We start from the raw sequence: 21,237 nt of genomic DNA on the forward strand, positions 1-21,237 counted from the left end.
TTGAGATATCATATGTTGTATCTTGACCCAATGATCCTCTGGGACGACTATGCGATTCACCGGCGTGATGAGTCGTATTCCTAGAAATTGAAGATCCTGTTTCAGCTCCAGTTCCGACTTGAGGAGATTTACCAGCCATCCTAACTGAGTGAGAAGCCTGATGGTGAAGTATAGTTGCAGTCGACGATGTAGATATGTGACGATGGGCTTGGTCACTTGAGTAAACAACCCGAGGGCCGACGATATTCCAAACAGTAGAACCTTCCACTGGAAGTGATGTCTGTTGAAAATTAATCTTAGGCATTTCCTTGAGTCTGGATGTATCGGGATGTGTAGGTACGCATCTTGTAGATCTATGCTGGTGAGGTAGTCTGATGGACGAACGAGATGTCGGCAGATGTATCATCTTAAAATTTGCTGGTCTGCGAAGGTACTCCTGGTTGAACTTCCTCAGGTTGTAGATGAGCCGAAACTTCTCCTTGGAATTCTTCTTCGGTACCAGGAAAATTGGGGAGTAAAAACCGGGCATGATGAGATCTTCATTTATCTCTTCTACTGCAACTTTGTCGAGTAGTCTTGATTGCGTCGTCCAGTTTCTCTGTCTGGTCGGCTGCGTATCTGAAGGCCATTGGGTTGTTGTAAGCGGCAGGGTGGTTTCCAACTGTATCTTGTACCCTCTGCGTAGTATCTGGGATACATAGTCGACCTGTAGTATTCCCCAATTCTCCCAGTACCATTGAAGACGTCCACCCACTGTCGAAGGTATCTATGGACTTTATCATCATGACCACCCTTGATTCGTGTGTAACCTCTTTGGCGACTTCTTCAATTTCTCCTCCGAAGATGGATGATGATGACCATGGGGCTCTGAATAAGGACTTGGTGAACCGCTCACTCCAGGTGCACGATGACAATAATCCTTGTCTCCTCAGGAGAGTCAGGCCCGCTGATGTGGATGCTAGATGCTCCGACATAAATTGGTGGTCCTTTTTCTGAATCAGTAGCGCAGAATATATCATCCGGTCATCTTCGTCGGTGGAGTTCTTGAACTCTGAAATGAGTGCTTCGTTGATAGCCCTAGATGTGGCTAGTCCGAAGAAGGGACGTCTAGTAGTCGTATCCAGTTGTGTTTCTTCTTGTCGTCTATCTTGTAATTCCTATAGCGGGAGTCGTTGATGATCTTGTAATCCTCATCAATCTCTGGTGCCTTCAGGAAGGGTTCCATGTGATGTAATAGTGGGAATTTGCTGGCGTTGAACGTCGGGATATGCTGGTTCTGGAAGTTAGTAGCCTTATCAAAGGCTTTGCTGAGGCTGTCCGGTACTTGGGAGATCGGGTCGATATGCGGAAAGGTGAGTGTGTCGAAATCATCGTTGGACATCTTGTATGTAAACGCTTCGTCTGTGTCCTTGGAAGGTGATGCTAGGTCCAGGCCATTAGCAATCCATGAGGTTACTTCCGTATCGGAGAATATGACTTCACCTTCTTCCTCTGATTTAGACGATCCACAACGACGTGAGTCTCTGTGTGAAGATCTGTATGATGAACTTTGCGCAGGTGAATGATCCCGATGTGATCGTGTATCCTTCCTGTATTGAGATCTTTCTCTAGGCCTTTGTGAAGGTTGATTCTTAGACGCAGTCTCCCCTCTGTGAGATGTGGAGTGCCTGTACGCAGGTTCCCGATGTGCGTCTGAGTCCGATGGTGATGACGACCCGTATCTACGACGTCTGTAGGGTTCAGGAGAACGCTTCGACCTGTTTCTGCGTGGAGAATCCTTAGCGGTTCCTTCAGGGACATCTAAGGCTGAGCTGACGTTGGTAGTGTAGTCCAGGCTCCTAACTTCAGATGGGGAAGAACGTCAGGTGCATGAGCCTTCACGTAGGCTTCCCTCTTCTTCAAAGTGCATTGGAGAGACTGCTGAATCTTCACGCGGGGTAGTAGTCATTGTAGTGGTCTATGTAGCAGCTTTCTCCTGCGCGAAGCGACGTTCCATCATCGACATCATCTGGTCTGTAAACTGTTGCATGAACAGTCCCGGGTTGAAGTTCTGCGATGTCTGAAGACACTGCTGCAGGGATGATAATGCTTCTGACAACAATGAGGCATCTTCTAAGGCACGCTGCACTTGTGAAGAGTTGACGCTGCTGCTATCTCTGGTACCCAATGTCTGCGTTGATAGAAGGTCTTCTGTCAATGTCTGCGCTGATAAAGTCTTCTTGCTGACGACTGTGACTTCAGGTATGAGGATAGGGGGGGTCATCATACACATCTGCTTCTTCCGGAGGTACAATCTCGGCAGAAAAGGATCTCATCTTCTGCGTAGATTTCATGGGATTTCAAGCATTCCACTATCATCCGCAAGGAGAAGGAGACAAGCATTAAGCATGAGTCAGGATAAGGAAAAATAAGTATCTATGATTCATTACATACATAGAACACAGAAAACACTCCAGAAATAGGGTAACCAGTAACCAAAGACTCAAGTTTACTCAAATGGTTGAGTTTCTAGGCACTCCTGCTATATGTCTTAATGTTGCAAATGTTTTGGCTAGTGATTACTACTGGCTAGCGAACAGTTATCGCCATATTTTAGCGGTATTTACAAATTACTCCGCCGTTTGTTTAATTAATGAAACCAAATTATTTATGATACCTAATTAGCTATTCACCAATGTGTCCAGCCCGTTCACTGCTACCGATCATGTTTTTATATAACGTGACGGAAGTGAGGTGAGGTGAGGTGAGGTGAGGTGAGGTGAATTTGGGTTTTACGTCGTGCTTGAGAATATTTCGCTCATATGACAATGTGCATGTGTGTGTATGTGTATGTGTGGCTGCTTGTAGTAGCCCAGACTGAAGCTGGTATTATAGTGCTAGCCCACTGAGATACCATGCCGCAGTGAAGCATGAATACCCCACTCAGACACATTATACTGACTCCGAGCCTACCAGTCCTTGATGTACCCATAATGCCGAGCGCCAGGCAGGGACCAACAAGTACCATATTTTAACGTCTTTTGGTATGACACTGTCAGGGATCGAACCCACGACCTTCCGCTCTCCGGGCGGATGCTCTAACCACGGAGGCGGTCCACATGGCGGAAGTGAATCATGGCAGTATAAATAGATGTTTTCTCACAACTAACTGTAACAGTTATCGCCATTCAGAATGTCTCATGCCATTCGTGAAATAATATATATCTATATCATACAGTAACCTCGAATAATTGATTGTGTGACTATTTGAGTATTTCTTTTACAGTAGATTGATAGGGAATGAAACAATTAATGACTTGTGAACTTGAACTTGCTATTACATAGGTCGTGGGACATCCCCCCCAACTAAGTTGATTTTTTAATAGGGTTCATAATTTTCATAAAGTATTGTTGTCAAATACCATAGGAAAAAATTAACCAAACCTGAAGAGGTTTTCAATTCTTCGAAGAGAGTCGTCCTTGGGGTACATATTATGCATTTTCCAAGCTGAAAATGTCCTGTGACAGTTGTATCAATGTTTTTTGAATAAAAAGATTGTACAATAAATAAACTCTTTTATTTATTATACGGCCCCTACCTCACGGAGTTACCTCCCGTTGAGCATGCGCACCAACTGGGTAAGCTCCTAGACCCGTATCATCATTCCTTCTGCTGAATATATCAGTGAACAGAATTGCGGGGAGGCGGGAGGCCCTACCCCAAGGACGACTCTCTTCGAAGAATTGAAAACCTCTTCATGTTTGGTTAATTCTTCTTCATAGAGATCGTCCTTGGGGTACATATTATGCATAAACACAGACTCCCAAAGACCGGAGGCCAGGGAGGAGGGAATTCTGTCCAAGCACACACAAAATATAGCGATCGTATCATGGAAAAAAATTGAACAGACGCCATAACACTCACCTGTCACTTGACCCAGTTTATGGAGGCATTATGGGAGGGGAACTGACAGGGAGGATTTGTGCTCAAAGACGACCTCCATACGTTTAGCATAGGCAATCGCACATGTACGAATGTCAACAAAACCCCACCCACCTAGTGTCGATTAGTGAGCACCGTAGGGGGGAATGTCAATACCGCTCATAATCGACTAATTACTCCTGAGAGAATCGAAAGGGGGTAGTTTAACTCACAGTAGCAGACATGTCAATAATACACGATTATTGTACAGCAGCGTAAAAAAACAAACCAATAAACCAAGACTCACTCGGTCAGGGTGGCAGGACACTGTCCACTGGAGAGAACAGAACGGCCAAAGCTCGCACGATTACGGGAATGTGTATCGAGCTGGTAGTGCCGTATAAACGTGCTTGGCCGGCTCCAAATAGCGGCAGAGCAGATCTCTTCAATGGGGAGTGCCGATGCAAAAGCTTTTGACGCGGCTACTGCCCTGACCGAGTGAGCCTTCAACCCCTCAGGGGGAGGCTTGCCCTTAACCTGATAAGCGGTACAAATACACGAAACTAGCCAGCGAGACAAAGTCTGCTTGCTCGCTGGCAGACCAGCCTTCCCGCCACCGTAACAACAGAACAGCTGGGTACCCGTACGGATTCCCTGCGTTCGTTTGATATAAACTTTGAGCGTCTTACGGACATCCAACGGGTGAGTGCTCGTAGGAGTGGTCCCCGATGTGGAAGGCTGGGTAAGAGTGGGAAGTTCGATAGGAGCTGTCACATGGAAAGCGTGATCGACCTTCATGCGGTAAGTATCCGGGGAGGCGAATGCTGACACGATCAGTGTGAAACACAGTCAGCGCCGGGTTGGACGACATAGCATGTAAATCGCCGACCCTACATCCAGATGTTACCGCCACCAGAAACACAGCCTTCCAAGTTAACAACTGAATGGAAATAGCCGATAGGTGTGAGAAAGTTGGACCAGACAGCCAATCGAGCACGATTGACAAATCCCAAGGTGGACTGGTTCGCCTGAGAGCAGGTCGAATCCGTTCAGCGCCAGCAAGAAAGCCAGCACTGCGAGGGTGCTGCCCCAGAAGAGCACCATCGACAGGTGTGAAAAGTGGAAATAGCGGTGGAGTAGCCACGAATGGTCGAAGCCGCCAGGCCTTCTTCCAAACGAGCTTGCAAAAACTCCAATACTCGGACTAAATCCGCAGAAAAGGGATCTGCAATCCCCCTATCTGAACACCAGCGCATAGCGGGACCACCTATCCTCATACTGAAGCGTTTGTCGAATCCGCCTGAAGCCAGAATTGTGTCTGCAACTGCTGCAGGAATTCCGGCGTGCCTCGAGGCTAGACCTGACAGAGGCCAAGCCACCCACCGAATCCGTGGATTTGGGTGGGGCGCTCCGTTCTGAGTGAGAATGTCCGGTCGTAAAGGTAATAGAACAGGAGGCTGAGCCAGAAACCTGAGAATTACCAGAAACCAGCTCTGTGACGGCCAAAGCGGTGCCAGTAGCACAAGCAGCCGAGCTGGCTGGGTGGACAGCTGTGAAAGGACACGGGGAATGAGTGGTAACGGCGGGAACGCCCAGAGCACTTTGCCCGTCCAATCCAGCAGGAAGGCGTCGGCAGCCAACGCCCCTGGGTCCGGTATTCGAGAGCAGAACACGGGTGTCTGATGTGTCCCGCCGGACGCAAACAGATCCACTGAAGACGGACTACCTGGCCACGGACATGCTCTCTGAAGCGCTCGAAAACCAACCGCACACAGCTCTCAGTTCCAACACGTTGATGTGAAGGTGGGCTTCGGCTTCGGACCTGAGTCCGGACGCCGACAGACTGCCCAGAACACCCCCCCAGCCCGTGAGGGACGCATCGGTCTGAACTGTGAGAGCTGGCGTCGGGATTTCCAAGGGGAACCCCCTTGTGAGATTTCCGACATTTGTCCACCACTGAAGGTGAGGTGTCAACCACTCGGGGACTGTGAGACTGCGCTCCAGATCCTCCGTGTGAGCCCACAGCCGAGCCAAAGCTTGCTGTATAGGGCGCATCCTCAACCGCGCCCGCCACACGACAGAGATCGTCGCCGCCATATGGCCCAGTAGACGGAGCCAAGTCAGTGCTGGTGCCTGGGGCTGGGAGAGGAACGAAGATACCATCTCCCGAACTCTGGTGATCCGGTCGGGCGACAAGGAAACGAGATCCTTGTTTGTTTGGAATCGCGCTCCAAGAAAAAACAAGTCCTGGGTGGGTACCAGGTCGGATTTCTTGAGGTTGATTATCCACCCCAGTCGAGTTAGAATGTCTATCACTGTGTGAGTAGCATCTAGACTCGCTGGCTGTGTTAGTGCTCCGAGCAACCAGTCGTCGAGGTAAGGGTAACAACGCCTTCCTTGCGAACGAGCGAGGGTAGCTGGGACTAACATGAGCTTGGTGAACACCCTTGGGGCAGTCGATATGCCGAAGGGGAGCACCCTGAATTGGTAACACATCCCATCGTAAGAGAACCGAAGGTACTGCTTGAACGATGGATGTATGGGCACATGCAGATACGCATCCTTTAGGTCGATTGACGTGAGCCAATCGCCGGGCTGAACATATGAGATCACCGAGCGCAGGGTCTCCATCTTGAAGGATGGTACTTCTAGCATGCGGTTCAACCCCTCTCTCATGGGGCGGGAGGGCGCAGGGATCGGAATCCCAGGAATACTCAACGGTCCCTGCGCCAACTCCAAGAGGGGGACTCGGAGCACCTCCCCCTCCGGGGCAGCCGAGGCGTCCGGACCCGAAGCTAGAGGCAACGGGTCTACAGATGCCTCAAGGCTGAGGGATCGAGCCGAGCCCGGCGATCCCACCACCTGAGTCTCCGCCCCCCGTCCGGAGTGAGCGAGGAACTCCTGCCGGAGCCCTCCAACAGACTCACGGATGAGGGACTTCACGGAGTCCATATGTTGCTGAAACAATTTATCCATTAAAGACATGTCAAACCCACCAGTAGAAGCAGGAGAGGAGGCTTGGCTTTGGGATTTTTTTTCCCTTACGAGACCGCTTTTGGGCCTTAGACGGGGGGACCTGGGTCAGTTCCCCACCCGCCTCTCGCATCTCTTTGTAAAAGAGAGTGTCAGCCGCCCTCCTCTTTTGGGCACGGCGGGAAAACCCAAGACATATTGGACACACTTCGGCGTCATGGCCGGTCTTTTCCAGACAGGCTACACATTGGTCATGCCTGTCGGCAGACCGAACAGGACAAAAAGGCCTGAAAGCAAACACGCAAGCATGTAGCTAACGGCGGACCAGCAACATATATACACGTAGAAAACATTGAAAAATACGTGAAGGCTACCACGGGAAGTAAGAGTTGGTTCAATACGCAATATTACGACCACATGGCACGCTAAACTTCCCGCCATGGCAGAGCAACATGTGCGTAAACCACGGGAAAGTGAGCGTATTAGAATTAATACAAAGTCACAATTATGAAACAACCAACTGTAAAGCTTTACTGTTCCTTTCATAGGCAAATAAAGACCATACATACAGGTAGTGTAGTATAAGACATAGTTTTCTTATTCAGAAAGTTCAGCGCTGTACGGCTCATGGACGTCTGTTCACGGCAGTGACAGCAGAAGGAATGATGATACGGGTCTAGGAGCTTACCCAGTTGGTGCGCATGCGCAACGGGAGGTAACTCCGTGAGGTAGGGGCCGTATAATAAATAAAAGAGTTTATTTATTGTACAATCTTTTTATTCAAAAAAACATTGATACAACTGTCACAGGACATTTTCAGCTTGGAAAATGCATAATATGTACCCCAAGGACGATCTCTATGAAGAAGAATACCGGAATTGTAACTGACCGGAATTGCACACATGTGATACTGATGTATTGGCAATAACTGGTCGCTAGCCAGTAGAGTGTTTTGTGTGGCGTTGTGATGATTATTTGATATTGTGATGATATTCTGATGACAATTTGATTGGTTGGTTTGTTGTTTGCAATGATGCAGCTATATTGCGGTGGTCAATAAATGATCAAGTCTGGACAAACCAGTGATCAACATCATGAGCATCGACCTACGCAATTGGGATATGATGACATGTGTCAACCAAGTCAGCGAGCCTAACCACCCGATCCTGTTAGTCGCCTCTTACGATTATCATGGGTTGCTGACAATGTGATGACATTGTGACGAGACATGGTGGTATTATGATGATATCTTGATATTACTCATGACACTCTGATGGTCCTATTTTGATTGTGTCACAACATTCCTATGGTATTCTCATTGACATTCTGATAACACTTTGCAATATTCCACCATGACAACCCACCTTAGACAGATGGTAGGTGGTGATGTAGTGTTGGGGCAAGTCTTGCTGGTAGGCATTCTCAGCTAGTGGCAAGATCTTGGAGCATCGGCTGCAGAAGACAAAACAACATTGGATCTGTCTGTCAGAGTAAGCATTTGCTTTTTGTAGAAACTGCCTTAGGATACCTTTCATGTGAATACACTAGTATTTCGTAATAATCATATAATTAATAGATCCTACCCTCTGACACTTTCAAGCACCTGCTTCCTCTGAAGCTTGTTACTGGAAATCATTAACACAGCCTCCCTGCTGGTGCGAGACTACTAAATTGTGCTGACAATAAGTGAAGATAAAATGAAGGTTGTCCGCAAGGTAGAACTGAGAGTTTTGTTCTGAACCAGTTCTCAATTTTGCTAAATTGATTGTGTGAGCATGGTTTCACGCCACATTTAGCAATATTCCAGCAAATATCACGGCAGTGGAAACCTGAAAAGGGCTTCTTCACAGGTACAGGAACCTGGGTCTTCGGCATGACAAGCCAACACTTGTCGGCTACCCCATCGTCCCCAATTTTGCTATAAACTGGTGTGTAATTATACACTGAGTGAAAATGCACACTTATTAAATGTGTTTATTGTTTAATTACACCTGCTACAGATGTAAAATGTGTTAACCAGCACTCTGGACTAATCTTTTAAAAAAAAAAAAAATACACACCAAAGACTGAAAACTGACAGATGGAGTAAATGCAGCTGGCAGGCGCGTAGCAAGCCAATTTTTTCGTGTAAGCCCGATAGGTTGCACAGCTTTATATTAAGAGAGTATTGAGTGCTTATCCAACCTTTTCAGCAACAATCATGTGTAAGCCCGGGCTTTTTTTGTATAATGGTAGCTACGCCCCTGGCTGGGGAACTCGACTCATGCTGACTGACTTCAAGTCTTGTTTGTCTCTGAACATAAATATTCGAAATTTTAACTATAAATTGTATATTTATATACTTATCCTATCTCACGACTTGCACCTCTCTCTCTCTTCATTCGACCATGAATTAAACGAATTAAACTTTGCTCCAGGCCTTCCTTGTCCCTGTCCCCGTGCTGTGCATGCCTTCCTGCCTTAGCCATGCTCACTAGGCCGTGACAGCACGTGGCATGCGCAGTCCTCACCCACGTGATCACCTTCCATACTCATTCTCGATCTTGGAACCATAAAAGGACAAAACCGGAACGGTGGTAATCTAAGTAGTGGGGAGGTAGGGTGGGACTTTATCGCGTGAGATAGGATAAGTATATAAATATACAATTTATAGTTAAAATTTCCAAATTTTTAAACTTATCCTATCTCACGACTTGCACTTATCCCACGGTAGGAAGGTGGGTCATAGATTACCCGAAGTTCAAGCGATAACAGCTAAGCGTTATGCCAAAACAACCGTAGGAAACAAAACAATCGATACCATTGACTTACTAAGCACAAGTGCTCCCAGGGACCGGGAATCCCGAGCAATGTGGTGTTCAGTCACTACCTTCACAAAGTGAAAGGACGCAGTTTAGTGAGTGTAATCAGTCGCATCGCCACAATTTCCAAGGTACCCCCGTAATAAAAGTCTAACGACTAGTATCGGGCCAGCCCCTGCTTCGAAACAACCCCCAAAGACACCGTCCCCAGGACGGTGAAAGGGTAATTGAATCGGAAAAACTCACAATTTTAACGTTCAGTACCATAACATCATCTTATGACTTCCACTACTTACCACAGTAAGATCACATAAATGTGTATACCGTATATGACCGTCTATAAGCCGATCCCATGGATAAGCCGACCCCCAAACTTGACCCTCAAAATCAGTGTCAAAATCATATCTCTCATGGATAGGCCGACCCCCCGCGATGGGTCGAGGCCAACAGAGACCAGAGTACCCGGTAAGTATGTTCCATCAACGACGAGACACCATTACGAGAATATTACATAATAAAGATTACCGGTGTTTGTTTACCTTTTTTTAACGATCACTGCTTGCATCAACAACGAGACGCCATTTGGAAAGTGGATATACAGCGTAAGTGTTGGTGAGAATATTACATAATAAAGATTACCGGTGTATTGTGGCAACATGTGTTTGTGTTCCTTTTTATATCCCGACGATCACTGCTTGCATCAACAACGAGACGCCATTTTGTGAAATCGGTGAGTATGGAGAGAAAAAGTACCATCGGTAAATAAAAACTGAAGTCAACTTTTGTTTCAAAATATATTATTTAAGTGTCCATATTTCATCTATATATATATGACAATAAGAAAAATAGTCCACTAACAATAAACACTGACATTTCTGCAAGAGAGTTCTGAGATTTTCACAAGTCATCGGCCGTAAACCCATCAAATTCCGTGTCACTGTCAAAGAATTCACTGTCATATATATTGTGTCTACTCACGGATCGAAACGAAGTGTAGTTGACAGAAAATGCATAATATATTTTGCTTCTCTAAATATCATATTTATTGTAGCAACAAACTGGCTTGCTTATTTTACCCCATTCGACAATCACAAACTGATTACCGCCTCGTTCCATGTCACGTGCTTACCACGTTCATGATGGTCCGTATAACCTTAGTGTTGATTATATATTTTTTACATAAAAACTATTACACAATGCTAGGATATATTTCTTTGGGTTAAATAATAGTATTCAATCAATAGAATTCATCCCGTTATATTATTGTGCATGTTTGAACTTGTTCGCGGGGAAACGTGTGCACAGCTGATTGCTATTTCGGCTTTGTGTATGCGAGACAAATACGCGCGGTAATCTTAATTAATTTATAGAGCAAAACTGTAACTAAAATTACACAATGCTAGGATATATTTCTTTGGGTTAAATAGCGGTATTCTGTATTATATTTTACTGATGACTGCGTCAGAATTCGTCCCGTTATATTATTGTGCATGTTTGAACTTGTTCGCCGGGAAACGTGTGCACAGCTGATTGCTATTTCCGGCTTTGTGTACGAGACAAATACGCACGGTAATCTTAATCCCTGCAAATAAAACAATGCCCAGCAAAAACAACTTATAACTTAAATGGTCATTAATCTTGTCTAGTGATGTTTAATTGCAAATTTGACGTCTCTACTGACAAAGTCGTCTTCTGTTGTTTGTTCAAGCGAAGTGATACGATGTTGTTTTTTTTTTACCCCTGGAAAAAAGTTTGACGAAAGTTTAACTCATGGATAAGACGACCCCCTTCTACAGACGGCTTTTTTTGGTCCTCAAAATTCGGCTTATAGACGGTCATATACGGTAGGTACTTAGGAGCATGAACGCTACAAAGTGTGACACTTCGGGAATGACTCACTTCACTGACGTAATTACTCCGTGGAGCAGAGGACAGTAAGTGAGGTGGCGACCCTCCAGTATCTCAAAAGCGAGACATGCGATGGTTAGTTCGAACCCGTTGACTTACTAAGCACAAGTGTTCCAGGGACCGGGATTCCCGAGCAATGTGGTGTTCAGTCACTACCTTCACGAAAGTGAAAGGACACAGCTTAGCGAGTGTAATCAGTCGCATTACCACGATTTCCAAGGTCTGACGACCAGTATCGGGCCAGCCCCTGCTTCGAAACAAGCCCCACAGACACCATCCCATGGAGGGTGAAAGGGTAGTTGAATCGGGAAATCTCACAAGTCCCAGAAGAATCGAAGACACAAATCAGAAATAAAATTCAGAATTTTATTCAGATTGTACACAAAGCAGAAACGATCGCAACTGGTGAAACATCTGACTAGGGCGAAGCTGCAGCTGGCCCCTGTAAGTCAGCGCTTGTGCCGACGTCAACCACCCTAGTAACTTCTGCCACTGGCAAAAAGTTGTGGGTTGGACCAGCACTAGTGGTGCGTTGCACTGAATCTTGTCCCACCTCTCCTGGGGCACAAACATCATGACCTGTCGTGTTGAATATTGTCCCAATAAAAAGAAATCATCGGGTCGGTGTTACCTCTGATTTCTCCGAATTTAGCAGCCATCCTAATTGCGTGAGCAACTTGATGATGAACTGCCTGTGGACAGGAAGGACGACTGGATCCTGCTGGGCTTGAACAGTCGTCGATATAGTTCTCAAATGTCACGCCTCGACAATGCAGGTAGCTTGTTATCGGATTGGGTATCTGAGTAAAAAGCCACGGGGCCGCACATATGCCCATACAGAAGGACCCTCCATTGGTATCAATGACGCCCCTTGAAAGTAAATCGAAGATACTTCCGATAGTCTGGATGTATCCGGATATGAAGGTAGGTGTCTCACAGGTCGAGGGACTGACTGACTGACTGACTGACTGAGTTTAGTTTTACGCCGTTTTTAGCAATAATCCAGCAACATCACGGCGGGGGACACCAGAAATGGGCTCAACACATTGTGCCCATGTGGGGAATCGAACTCGGGTCTTCGGCGTGAAGAGCCAAGGCTTTAACCACTAGGCTACCCCACGGCCCTCGCAGGTCGAGGGAAATGAGAGGTCTAACCACTCATGCCTCTGACGAAAAGATATCTCCTGATATAAGAACGTTCAATAAGCCGAGCAACTACGTCAGTTCTGGCGGAGTGATCAATGCAGTATGTTCGGTGCATGGAGATTGTCAGTCAATCTATAGGAACGTTCACATTGTAAACGAATTGAAGAAATTTGTACGATCGGTGACCCCAGGAACGTTTCGGTTGCCCGAACAAAATGATGGTCGCCAGGTGGAGTGATAAAGGTAGATCTAGTAGATCGCTGTCTGGTGACAGTCCTTGCATAACTGCAGTGACCTCTGAACTCAGTGCTTGAGCTAGTCAAACCGTTCACGGGTGTTTCTGTCTGTCACCCTCGATAAGCAGTCTCTCTCGATTGGCTGTCTTAATATTATGGCGAACTGAGTCGATGTCGTAATCCTGGAATCCACATACGCCATGGCGAAACGGTTCGGTCTGGTGAATCCATTCGGTATGGCGAACCAATTCGGTGTGGTGAATCGGATCCGCGATTTGACGATGTAGATCGGCTGTGTGAACACAGAGCGGTTTGATGAGGCGGAACGACGAGAAGACATCTGATGATGCGCCAATAAAATTATCACCGTCCGACATGGGAATCTCCGGACAACGAGCAGTTAATACCGGTGGTTAAAAGCGGGGGTTGGTCGGGTGATCAACTGTTGAAGTGTAACAAGCTCTGTCTGCCAGCCAACGGGAGCAAGCATGTCTATATGCTCTAAAAACGTCCTTGATAAGGGAGCACATTCCTGACGTTTGCTCCAGGAACACAGGTCAATACAACCCACACATGACGAGGTTCCGAGGAAGTAAATATTGTTACAGTGTGCGCAAAATTACGCTACTCAGGGTCAACAGCAAGAAGCATGGTGTCTAAACCCGGCGCTGGAGAGGGATCAAGCGCAGGATTCCAAGACTCGGCAATAACCTATGACCGAGGCAAAGTAGAAGTGGCATGGCGTGAAGGTGAACGCCGATCCACTGAACCATAACGCAGCCTAGCAGGTGATACCATCCTCACAGAACGATGTTAATCAGTGGAACTATCACGTAAAAGTGCTGACCGCAAGTGCTCACTAGCTCTAGACTGACAAGACAGGATATCCTGATTCACCTGAGGTGAATGAGACCGACTACAAGAATCACCCTGACGAAACACCCCGTACGGCTAGGTGAACCGGATCGAAATGGCGAACCACTTCGACTAGGTGAGACTGAACAACTACGTGAATCAAACCGCTGTGGTGAATTGATTCGACTATGAGATGGTGAGTCGAACTGAAACCTATGTTGAGGTGAACTGAGTCGGGAATGTGAACCGGTTCGTCCTGGTGAATCCATTCGAGTTCGACCCTTGGCAATGACACGGATAGGTGAATGGTTCCATTCTAGTGAACCAACACTGGCATTAGACCCAATTCTGATTGGTGAAATGAATCGAGGTGGTGAATCGGTTCGGACTGGTACATTGGAAGGACGACGAGAGCTCGAGCGTGAACGAGATCTAGAACGACACTTCCCAGCAGTAGAAGAACGAATTCGAACCTCCGAACCAGATGGTGACTCAACTCGTGTGGGTTAATTGTTTTGGTGGGATGAAACCGTATGAAGAGGAGAACGGTTATGTTCCAACCACGCCGATCCACGCTTCGATGATGAATGCTTGGATTTAGAAGTTTTCGAGGACTTTGAACTGTCCGAAGAAACGGATCTATGAGATGAAGTAGATCGCAGGTCTTGTGTAGAGGAAATATCAGTCATTACCATCCTTGCATGCTTGAGCTTGAGCTAGGTGAGGAAAGCGTCCCAAAAGCCTTTTAACATTCTCAGACAAATAGGAATCAGACGAAGCATCCATAAAATCTTCGTTAGGAGAGACGGGAGATTTAGAACGGCGAGCAGGTAGCATGGGGCGATGTAAACATTGTTTTTAGCGGGGAGATGGACCAGATCCTGCATAAGCATTCCTGGCCCTATCTGCCAAATGTTTGTAAGCTTTAAAATCCTCATTAGACAGTCCTGAACATTTAGGACAACGTTTGTCCCAATCACAACAACCCACATAATCAACACACGATGTGTGTGGGTCCCAAGCTGAAAAAACTTTATTACGCTGAGCGCAAAACTTCGTTTCTGGCCTGAACAGGCTTAACCATGTTGAGCAATTATCAGACGAAAACAATTCACGTCCACTCTGTCGAGCGACAATAAAGAGAATGAGTATGGAAGGTGATCGTGGGTGAGGACTGCGCATGCCACGTGCTGTCACGGCCTAGTGAGCATGGCTAAGGCAGGAAGGCATGCACAGCACGGGGACAGGGACAAGGAAGGCCTGGAGCAAAGTTTAATTCGTTTCCACTCATGGTCGAATGAAGAGAGAGAGGTGCAAGTCGTGAGATAGGATAAGTTTAATAATTTAACATGTTTGGGCAGAGAATTTTGAAGCTATTCACGGCAAGATGTTAAATGATTACATCCCTAGTGCTCTGTACTAAAGGATAAGTTATAACACAAACACTGGTCAGCAATGATTCAGTAAACTGTCATCTATCCCCAAAGTCACCTCATCACTGGTATGTTTCTTCGGATGAGCTAATGATATTGTACTGGTGACTGATTTCGTGTTTAAAATTTATGGAAGATATCTTACTTTTCTGAGAACCTGACATCCGTCTCCAGCAGGGACCTGAGTGTGGGGTGGGTAGCAACTTTTCCTTCAGGTGAGTCAGAGAAGAAAAACTTGTACAGCCGAATAGCCACGGCAAACCACGTCTCACTGCTGGCCATCTGCATGTAAAAAACACAATGAACATCATCTCTTGTCTTACCTTTCAGACAGCAATATTACATCTGTACATATTGATAGTTTAGTCTGTGGCCAGCAACATGATGCACAATGATATAAGGCTACACTTTGTAACCAAGAAGCACTCATTTTAGTTGGTGATTACAAGTGTTTGTTCTGGTGTTCCATCCTACCCCCAAAAACACCATGTGTGAAAAGCATTGGACACTAGGGATCTATTCTACCCCAGGAACACCATGTGTGACAAGCACTGGACACTAGGGACCTATTCTACCCCAGAAACACCATGTGTGACAACCATTGGACACTAGGGATGTATTCTACCCCAGAATCACCATGTGTGACAAGCACTGGACACTAGGGACATATTCTACCCCAGAAACATCATGTGTGATATAAGCAGTGGACACTAGGGGCCTATTCTACCCCAAAAACACCATGTGTGACAAGCATTGGAAACTAGGGAGCTATTCTACCCCAAAAACAAGATGTGTGACAAGCACTGGACACTAGGGGCCTATTCTACCCTAGAATCACCAGGTGTGATAAGCACTGGACACTAGGGGCCTATTCTACCCTAGAATCACCACGTGTGATAAGCATAAGACATTGGGGACTATTCTACCCTGGGGTCTATTCTACCCCTAGAATCACCATGTGTGACAAGCACTGAACACAAAGGACCTATTCCTCCAAAAACATTCTACTGGGGGCCTATTCCCCAAAACATCATGTGTGATAAGCACTGGACACAAGGTACCCCCAAAACACCATTGACAAGCACTGAACACAAGGGACCTACCCACTCCAAAAACATCATGTGTGATAAGCATTGGACACTGGGGGCCTATTCTACTCCAAAAACATCATGTGTGAGCTAAGCAGTGGACACTAGGGGCCTATTCTACCCCCAAAACACCATGTGTGACAAGCATTGGAAACTAGGGACCTATTCTACCCCAAAAACAAGATGTGTGACAAGCACTGGACACTAGGGGCCTATTCTACCCTAGAATCACCAGGTGTGATAAGCACTGGACACTAGGGGCCTATTCTACCCTAGAATCACCATGTGTGATAAGCATTGGACACTTGGGGTCTATTCTACCCTAGAATCACCATGTGTGACAAGCACTGAACACAAAGGGCCTATTCTACCCCAAAAACACCATGTGTGACAAGCACTGAACACAAGGGACCTATTCTACTCCAAAAAACATCATGTGTGATAAGCATTGGACACTGGGGGCCTATTCTACTCCAAAAACATCATGTGTGATAAGCACTGGACACTAGGGGCCTATTCTACCAAAAAAACATCATGTGTGGTAAGCACCGGACACAAGGTACCCATTCTACTCCAAAAAAATAATTTGTGATAAGCACTGGACACTAGGGGCCTATTCTACCCCAAAAACACCATGTGTGACAAACACTAATCACTAGGGGCCTATTCTACCCCAAAAACACAATGTGTGACAAACACTGGACACTAGGGGTCTATTCTACCCTAGAATCACCATGTGTGACAAGCACTGAACACAAAGGGCCTATTCTACCCCAAAAACATCATGTGTGATAAGCACTGGACACAAGGTACCCATTCTACTCCAAAAATATAATGTGTGATAAGCAACAACATCATGTGTGATACTAAAAAGCACTGGATAACACTAGGGGCCTATTCTACCCAAAAACATCATGTGTGACAAGCACTGGACACTAGGGGCCTATTCTACCCAAAAAACATCATGTGTGACAAGCACTGGACACTAGGGGCCTATTCTACTCCAAAAACATCATGTGTGATAAGCACTGGACACTAGGGGCCTATTCTACCCAAAAAACATCATGTGTGACAAGCACTGAACACAAGGGACCTATTCTACTCCAGAATCACCATGTGTGACAAGCACTGGACACTAGGGGACCTATTCTACCCCAGAATCACCATGTGTGACAAGCATTAGGGGACACTACCCCAGAATCACCATGTGTGACAAGCATTGGACACTAGCGTGGGTACAAAAAGGACACATTCAATTACCTCAAACACTGCAGGGACTGGGTTTCTACCGACATTATCATCAAAGCCCTTGGTGAAAGCCTGGTCAATGTGCTGCCACAGGAACTCCTTGAAGCTGTTCTCAGGGCGACTAAACATTGTCACTGACGTTCTCTGAGTATCCCCTGATGCCTGGTTTGAGCGCCGATTGGTCGCGTAGCTCCGACTGCGTGGGGATTCTGTGACACAAAGCAGGTTTGTCCTCATAGTAATACATATAACAAGGCTGGCTTTATATATATCAAACATGCACTAAGCCAACCTATGCAACATAATAATTATGTTTATATGTACGAAAGGCATGTAAAAGCCACTCCAATTTTAAGCAGCCCTTACTTGTCTAAAACATGAATTCTTTTGAAATATGTAATTTTTTAAAGAAAATTGATATTTTACACTTATCCTGACTCATGATCTTTTGCTTATCTCCCTTTCCCTTTCGAATGGTAGTGGAACACTTGAATCCCTTGAAGTTCCTGAAGCGGACGTATAAATACACTCACCCACAAGTTACCCCCCTTTGCCCTTTCCCGCGCAAACCAGTCAGGTGACCTTCCTTACTTGTCACTTTCTCCTGCTTTTCTGCCCATGCACTTGGATCTGCTGTGAAATCTCAAGTGTCTTCAATGGGGAGGTTGGAAGGGCTTCTCGTCATGAGTCAGGATAAGTATAAAAATATCAATTTTACTTTAAAAATTACATATTTTTCCTTATCCTGACTCATGATCTTTTGCTTATAGAATCCGACAGATTGGTGGTGGGTCAAGCCACTGGATTCAACAGCTGTCCTTAGATACGTCCTGTATCCCCCCCATGGGAACTGTGAAACGGAATTTCCGTGATCCTATTCTTCCAATTTCCGTTACTCGGGGGGGGGGGACCACTTTCTTGTCTTACTTCAATCTCAGACAAGTTGAATCATGTTGATTCATGTGGCTATAGATAAACTAGTATCTTCCTATTACTAGATATCTTATAACAACCCATAGATTTTACCCGTACAGGATCTTTAATCACTCATGCTAGCCTGTCCTAGACTGTGAGCATGGACTTTCAAACTAATACTTTTCCTTAGTAAAAGTTATCAACAAGTCAACGTGATAAAGGGTGAGATTTTCCAACTCAGCGCCTTTGATGAACCTTTGTGGCTACAGATAAACTAGTATCTTCTTATTACTAGATATCTCATAACAACCCATAGATTATGATAAGATCTTTATCATAAAAGAGTTGCGACCCCTTCACGTACAGGTAAGATCTTTACCCGTACAGGATCTTTAATCACTCATGCTAGCCTGTCCTAGACTGTGCGCATGGACTTTCAAACTAATACTTTTCCTTAGTAAAAGTTATCAATAAGTCAACGTGATAAAGGGTGAGATTTTCCAACTCAGCGCCTTTGATGAACCTTTGTGGCTACAGATAAACTAGTATCTTCTTATTACTAGATATCTCATAACAACCCATAGATTATGATAAGATCTTTATCATAAAAGAGTTGCGACCCCTTCACGTACAGGTAAGATCTTTACCCGTACAGGATCTTTAATCACTCATGCTAGCCTGTCCTAGACTGTGCGCATGGACTTTCAAACTAATACTTTTCCTTAGTAAAAGTTATCAACAAGTCAACGTGATAAAGGGTGAGATTTTCCAACTCAGTGCCTTTGAGGAACCGTTAGTTGCTGTGCTACAACGAAAGGCCCAAATTGGTGAATGCCTGAGACGTCTTCAGTGGCTATGTCTTCGAGGTAGTGGTTGGCAAACACTGTGTCCAACTTCCAAAAGCTGCCCTCCATAATTGTTGGTACAGAGCAATTTCCGTGCAGAGTCAGTGTTGACGCCAGTGCTCTGACTTCGTGTGGGTTGGAAGCTCTAGGAGGTTCTAGTCCTGCTGCTTTATAGACTCTCAATATAACGGCTCTCATCCAGAACGATATGAACAGGCGCTTGAATTATTGTCTCCTCGTCTCAGTCTTTTGAAGATATATCTTCAGGGCTCTGACTGGACACAAGGATAAGTCCTCTATATCCTGTGGACCGAGGATTGTAGACAGCGCTAGTATGTGGAACTGTCTATCTGGTTGACCAGGTAGCTGGTTCTTGGCAATAAAATCCCATCTAATTCCTAGATGAACTGCATTATGTTGCCCTCTGTCAAATCTGGTTCGACCAAAGTCCAGCGCATGTATCTCCGATATTCGAGCTGCCGTGGCTAACGCAAGCAGGAACAGCGTCTTCCTCCAGCTTAAAAGATCTCAGCAGAGCAAGTAATTCTGGTACTTCCGTCAACTTGATGCCTGTTTTCATGCTAATTACTGTACTGATAGCAGCGAGGTATGTAGATAATGTCGAACTCTTCAGATGTCTGGTCTGTCTAAGATGACACAGATATTCCGCCACTTGAGGATGAGTGGCTATCATCGCTGTGAAGCCTTTCCGCCTTGCATAAGTCTCAAACTTCAGCCATTTGTCGTCATATAGGTTACGAGTCGATCTGCGAAACGCTAGCGTTACTGCTTTGGCTGCCCTGGCGGAGTATCCTCTTTTCTTCAAGCATGTTTCGATACGGTCCACACGTGTAACTGGAACACTGTCGGGTTTCAGTTGACTTGCTTGGTGTAGGATGTATTAGTAGGTTCGGCTTGTAGCGTCTGAGTCTGTTTGATCTTGTACAGTACTTTTGGCAGTAGTATCGGGGGTTGAAAAGCGTAGCCGTTTAATCCTTCCAACGACATGCTCAGTGCATCTATTGCCCAGGCTTGAGGATCTGGAACTGGTGAGACAAACGTCTGTAGTTGTTTGTTGAACCTCGTGGCAAACAGGTCTATGCAAGGGGATCCTATCTCCCTTATGTTCCGAAACGCTTCTGGATGGAGCATCCATTCCCTAGGTGTCGGTTGTAGTGGTCTTGAAAGAGCGTCTGCCAGTACGTTGTTGGCTCTGGGTATATGACACGCCTTTATCCAGATGTTTGCTTCCTGTGTGATCTGGAACAACTGGAATGTGAGCTGCAATAGGCTTGGAGACCTTGTGGATCCTTGCCGGTTTATGGAGAACGCCACTGTGGAGTTGTCTGTGTGGATCATCAGCATTTTGTTGTTCAGCAAGCTCGACCATAGTTGTAAGGCATTGATCACTGCTTTCATCTCTAGCAGATTGATGTGAAGCTGATGTTGCGTTTTGGACCACTTTCCCGACGCCACATGATCGTTGAGATGCGCACCCCATCCTTGCATCGAGGCGTCTGTGTAGAGATGTGTGTCGAAGGCCGGCTCTTGTAAATAGGTTTCTTCGCAAACGTTCGACCTGTGTGTCCACCACAGTAGATACCTCTTGAGGTTTCCCGGCAGCAAGATAAGGTCGAGGCTGTCTAAATGTATTATCAGGAACCGTTGCAGCGGTGTTAGTTGTAACCTTCCTGTGCGAGTCAAGTCCTGTGCTGAGTTTAGTAGACCGAGTAGACATTGCCATGTTCGTAGTGTTAATGGAGAGATGACTGCTTGTTGAATCATGGCTTGTATCTTGACCCAATGATCTTCTGGGACCACAATATGATTCTGTGCTGTGATAATTCTTATTCCCAGCAATTGAAGATCTTGTTTGATTCTAACTCCA

General features: G+C 45.9%; 1 protein-coding gene across 1 annotated transcript in view; it reads right to left on the minus strand.

The window, feature by feature from the left end:
- Window positions 1-21,237, minus strand: part of LOC124268183 (protein smg8-like) — a 45,338-nt gene that overhangs the window by 8,894 nt on the left and 15,207 nt on the right. Inside the window, exons 10-12 of the mRNA XM_046703205.1 lie at window positions 17,602-17,798; window positions 15,399-15,535; window positions 8,239-8,326 (exon numbers count right to left, since the gene is read on the minus strand). Of these exons, the coding sequence (XP_046559161.1) occupies window positions 8,239-8,326; window positions 15,399-15,535; window positions 17,602-17,798 (422 nt within the window). The remainder of the gene's footprint in view (window positions 1-8,238; window positions 8,327-15,398; window positions 15,536-17,601; window positions 17,799-21,237) is intronic.

This window comes from Haliotis rubra, unplaced genomic scaffold, assembly GCF_003918875.1.
Source record: "Haliotis rubra isolate DU_JTF1 unplaced genomic scaffold, ASM391887v1 Scf137, whole genome shotgun sequence".
Lineage (NCBI taxonomy): Eukaryota > Metazoa > Mollusca > Gastropoda > Lepetellida > Haliotidae > Haliotis > Haliotis rubra.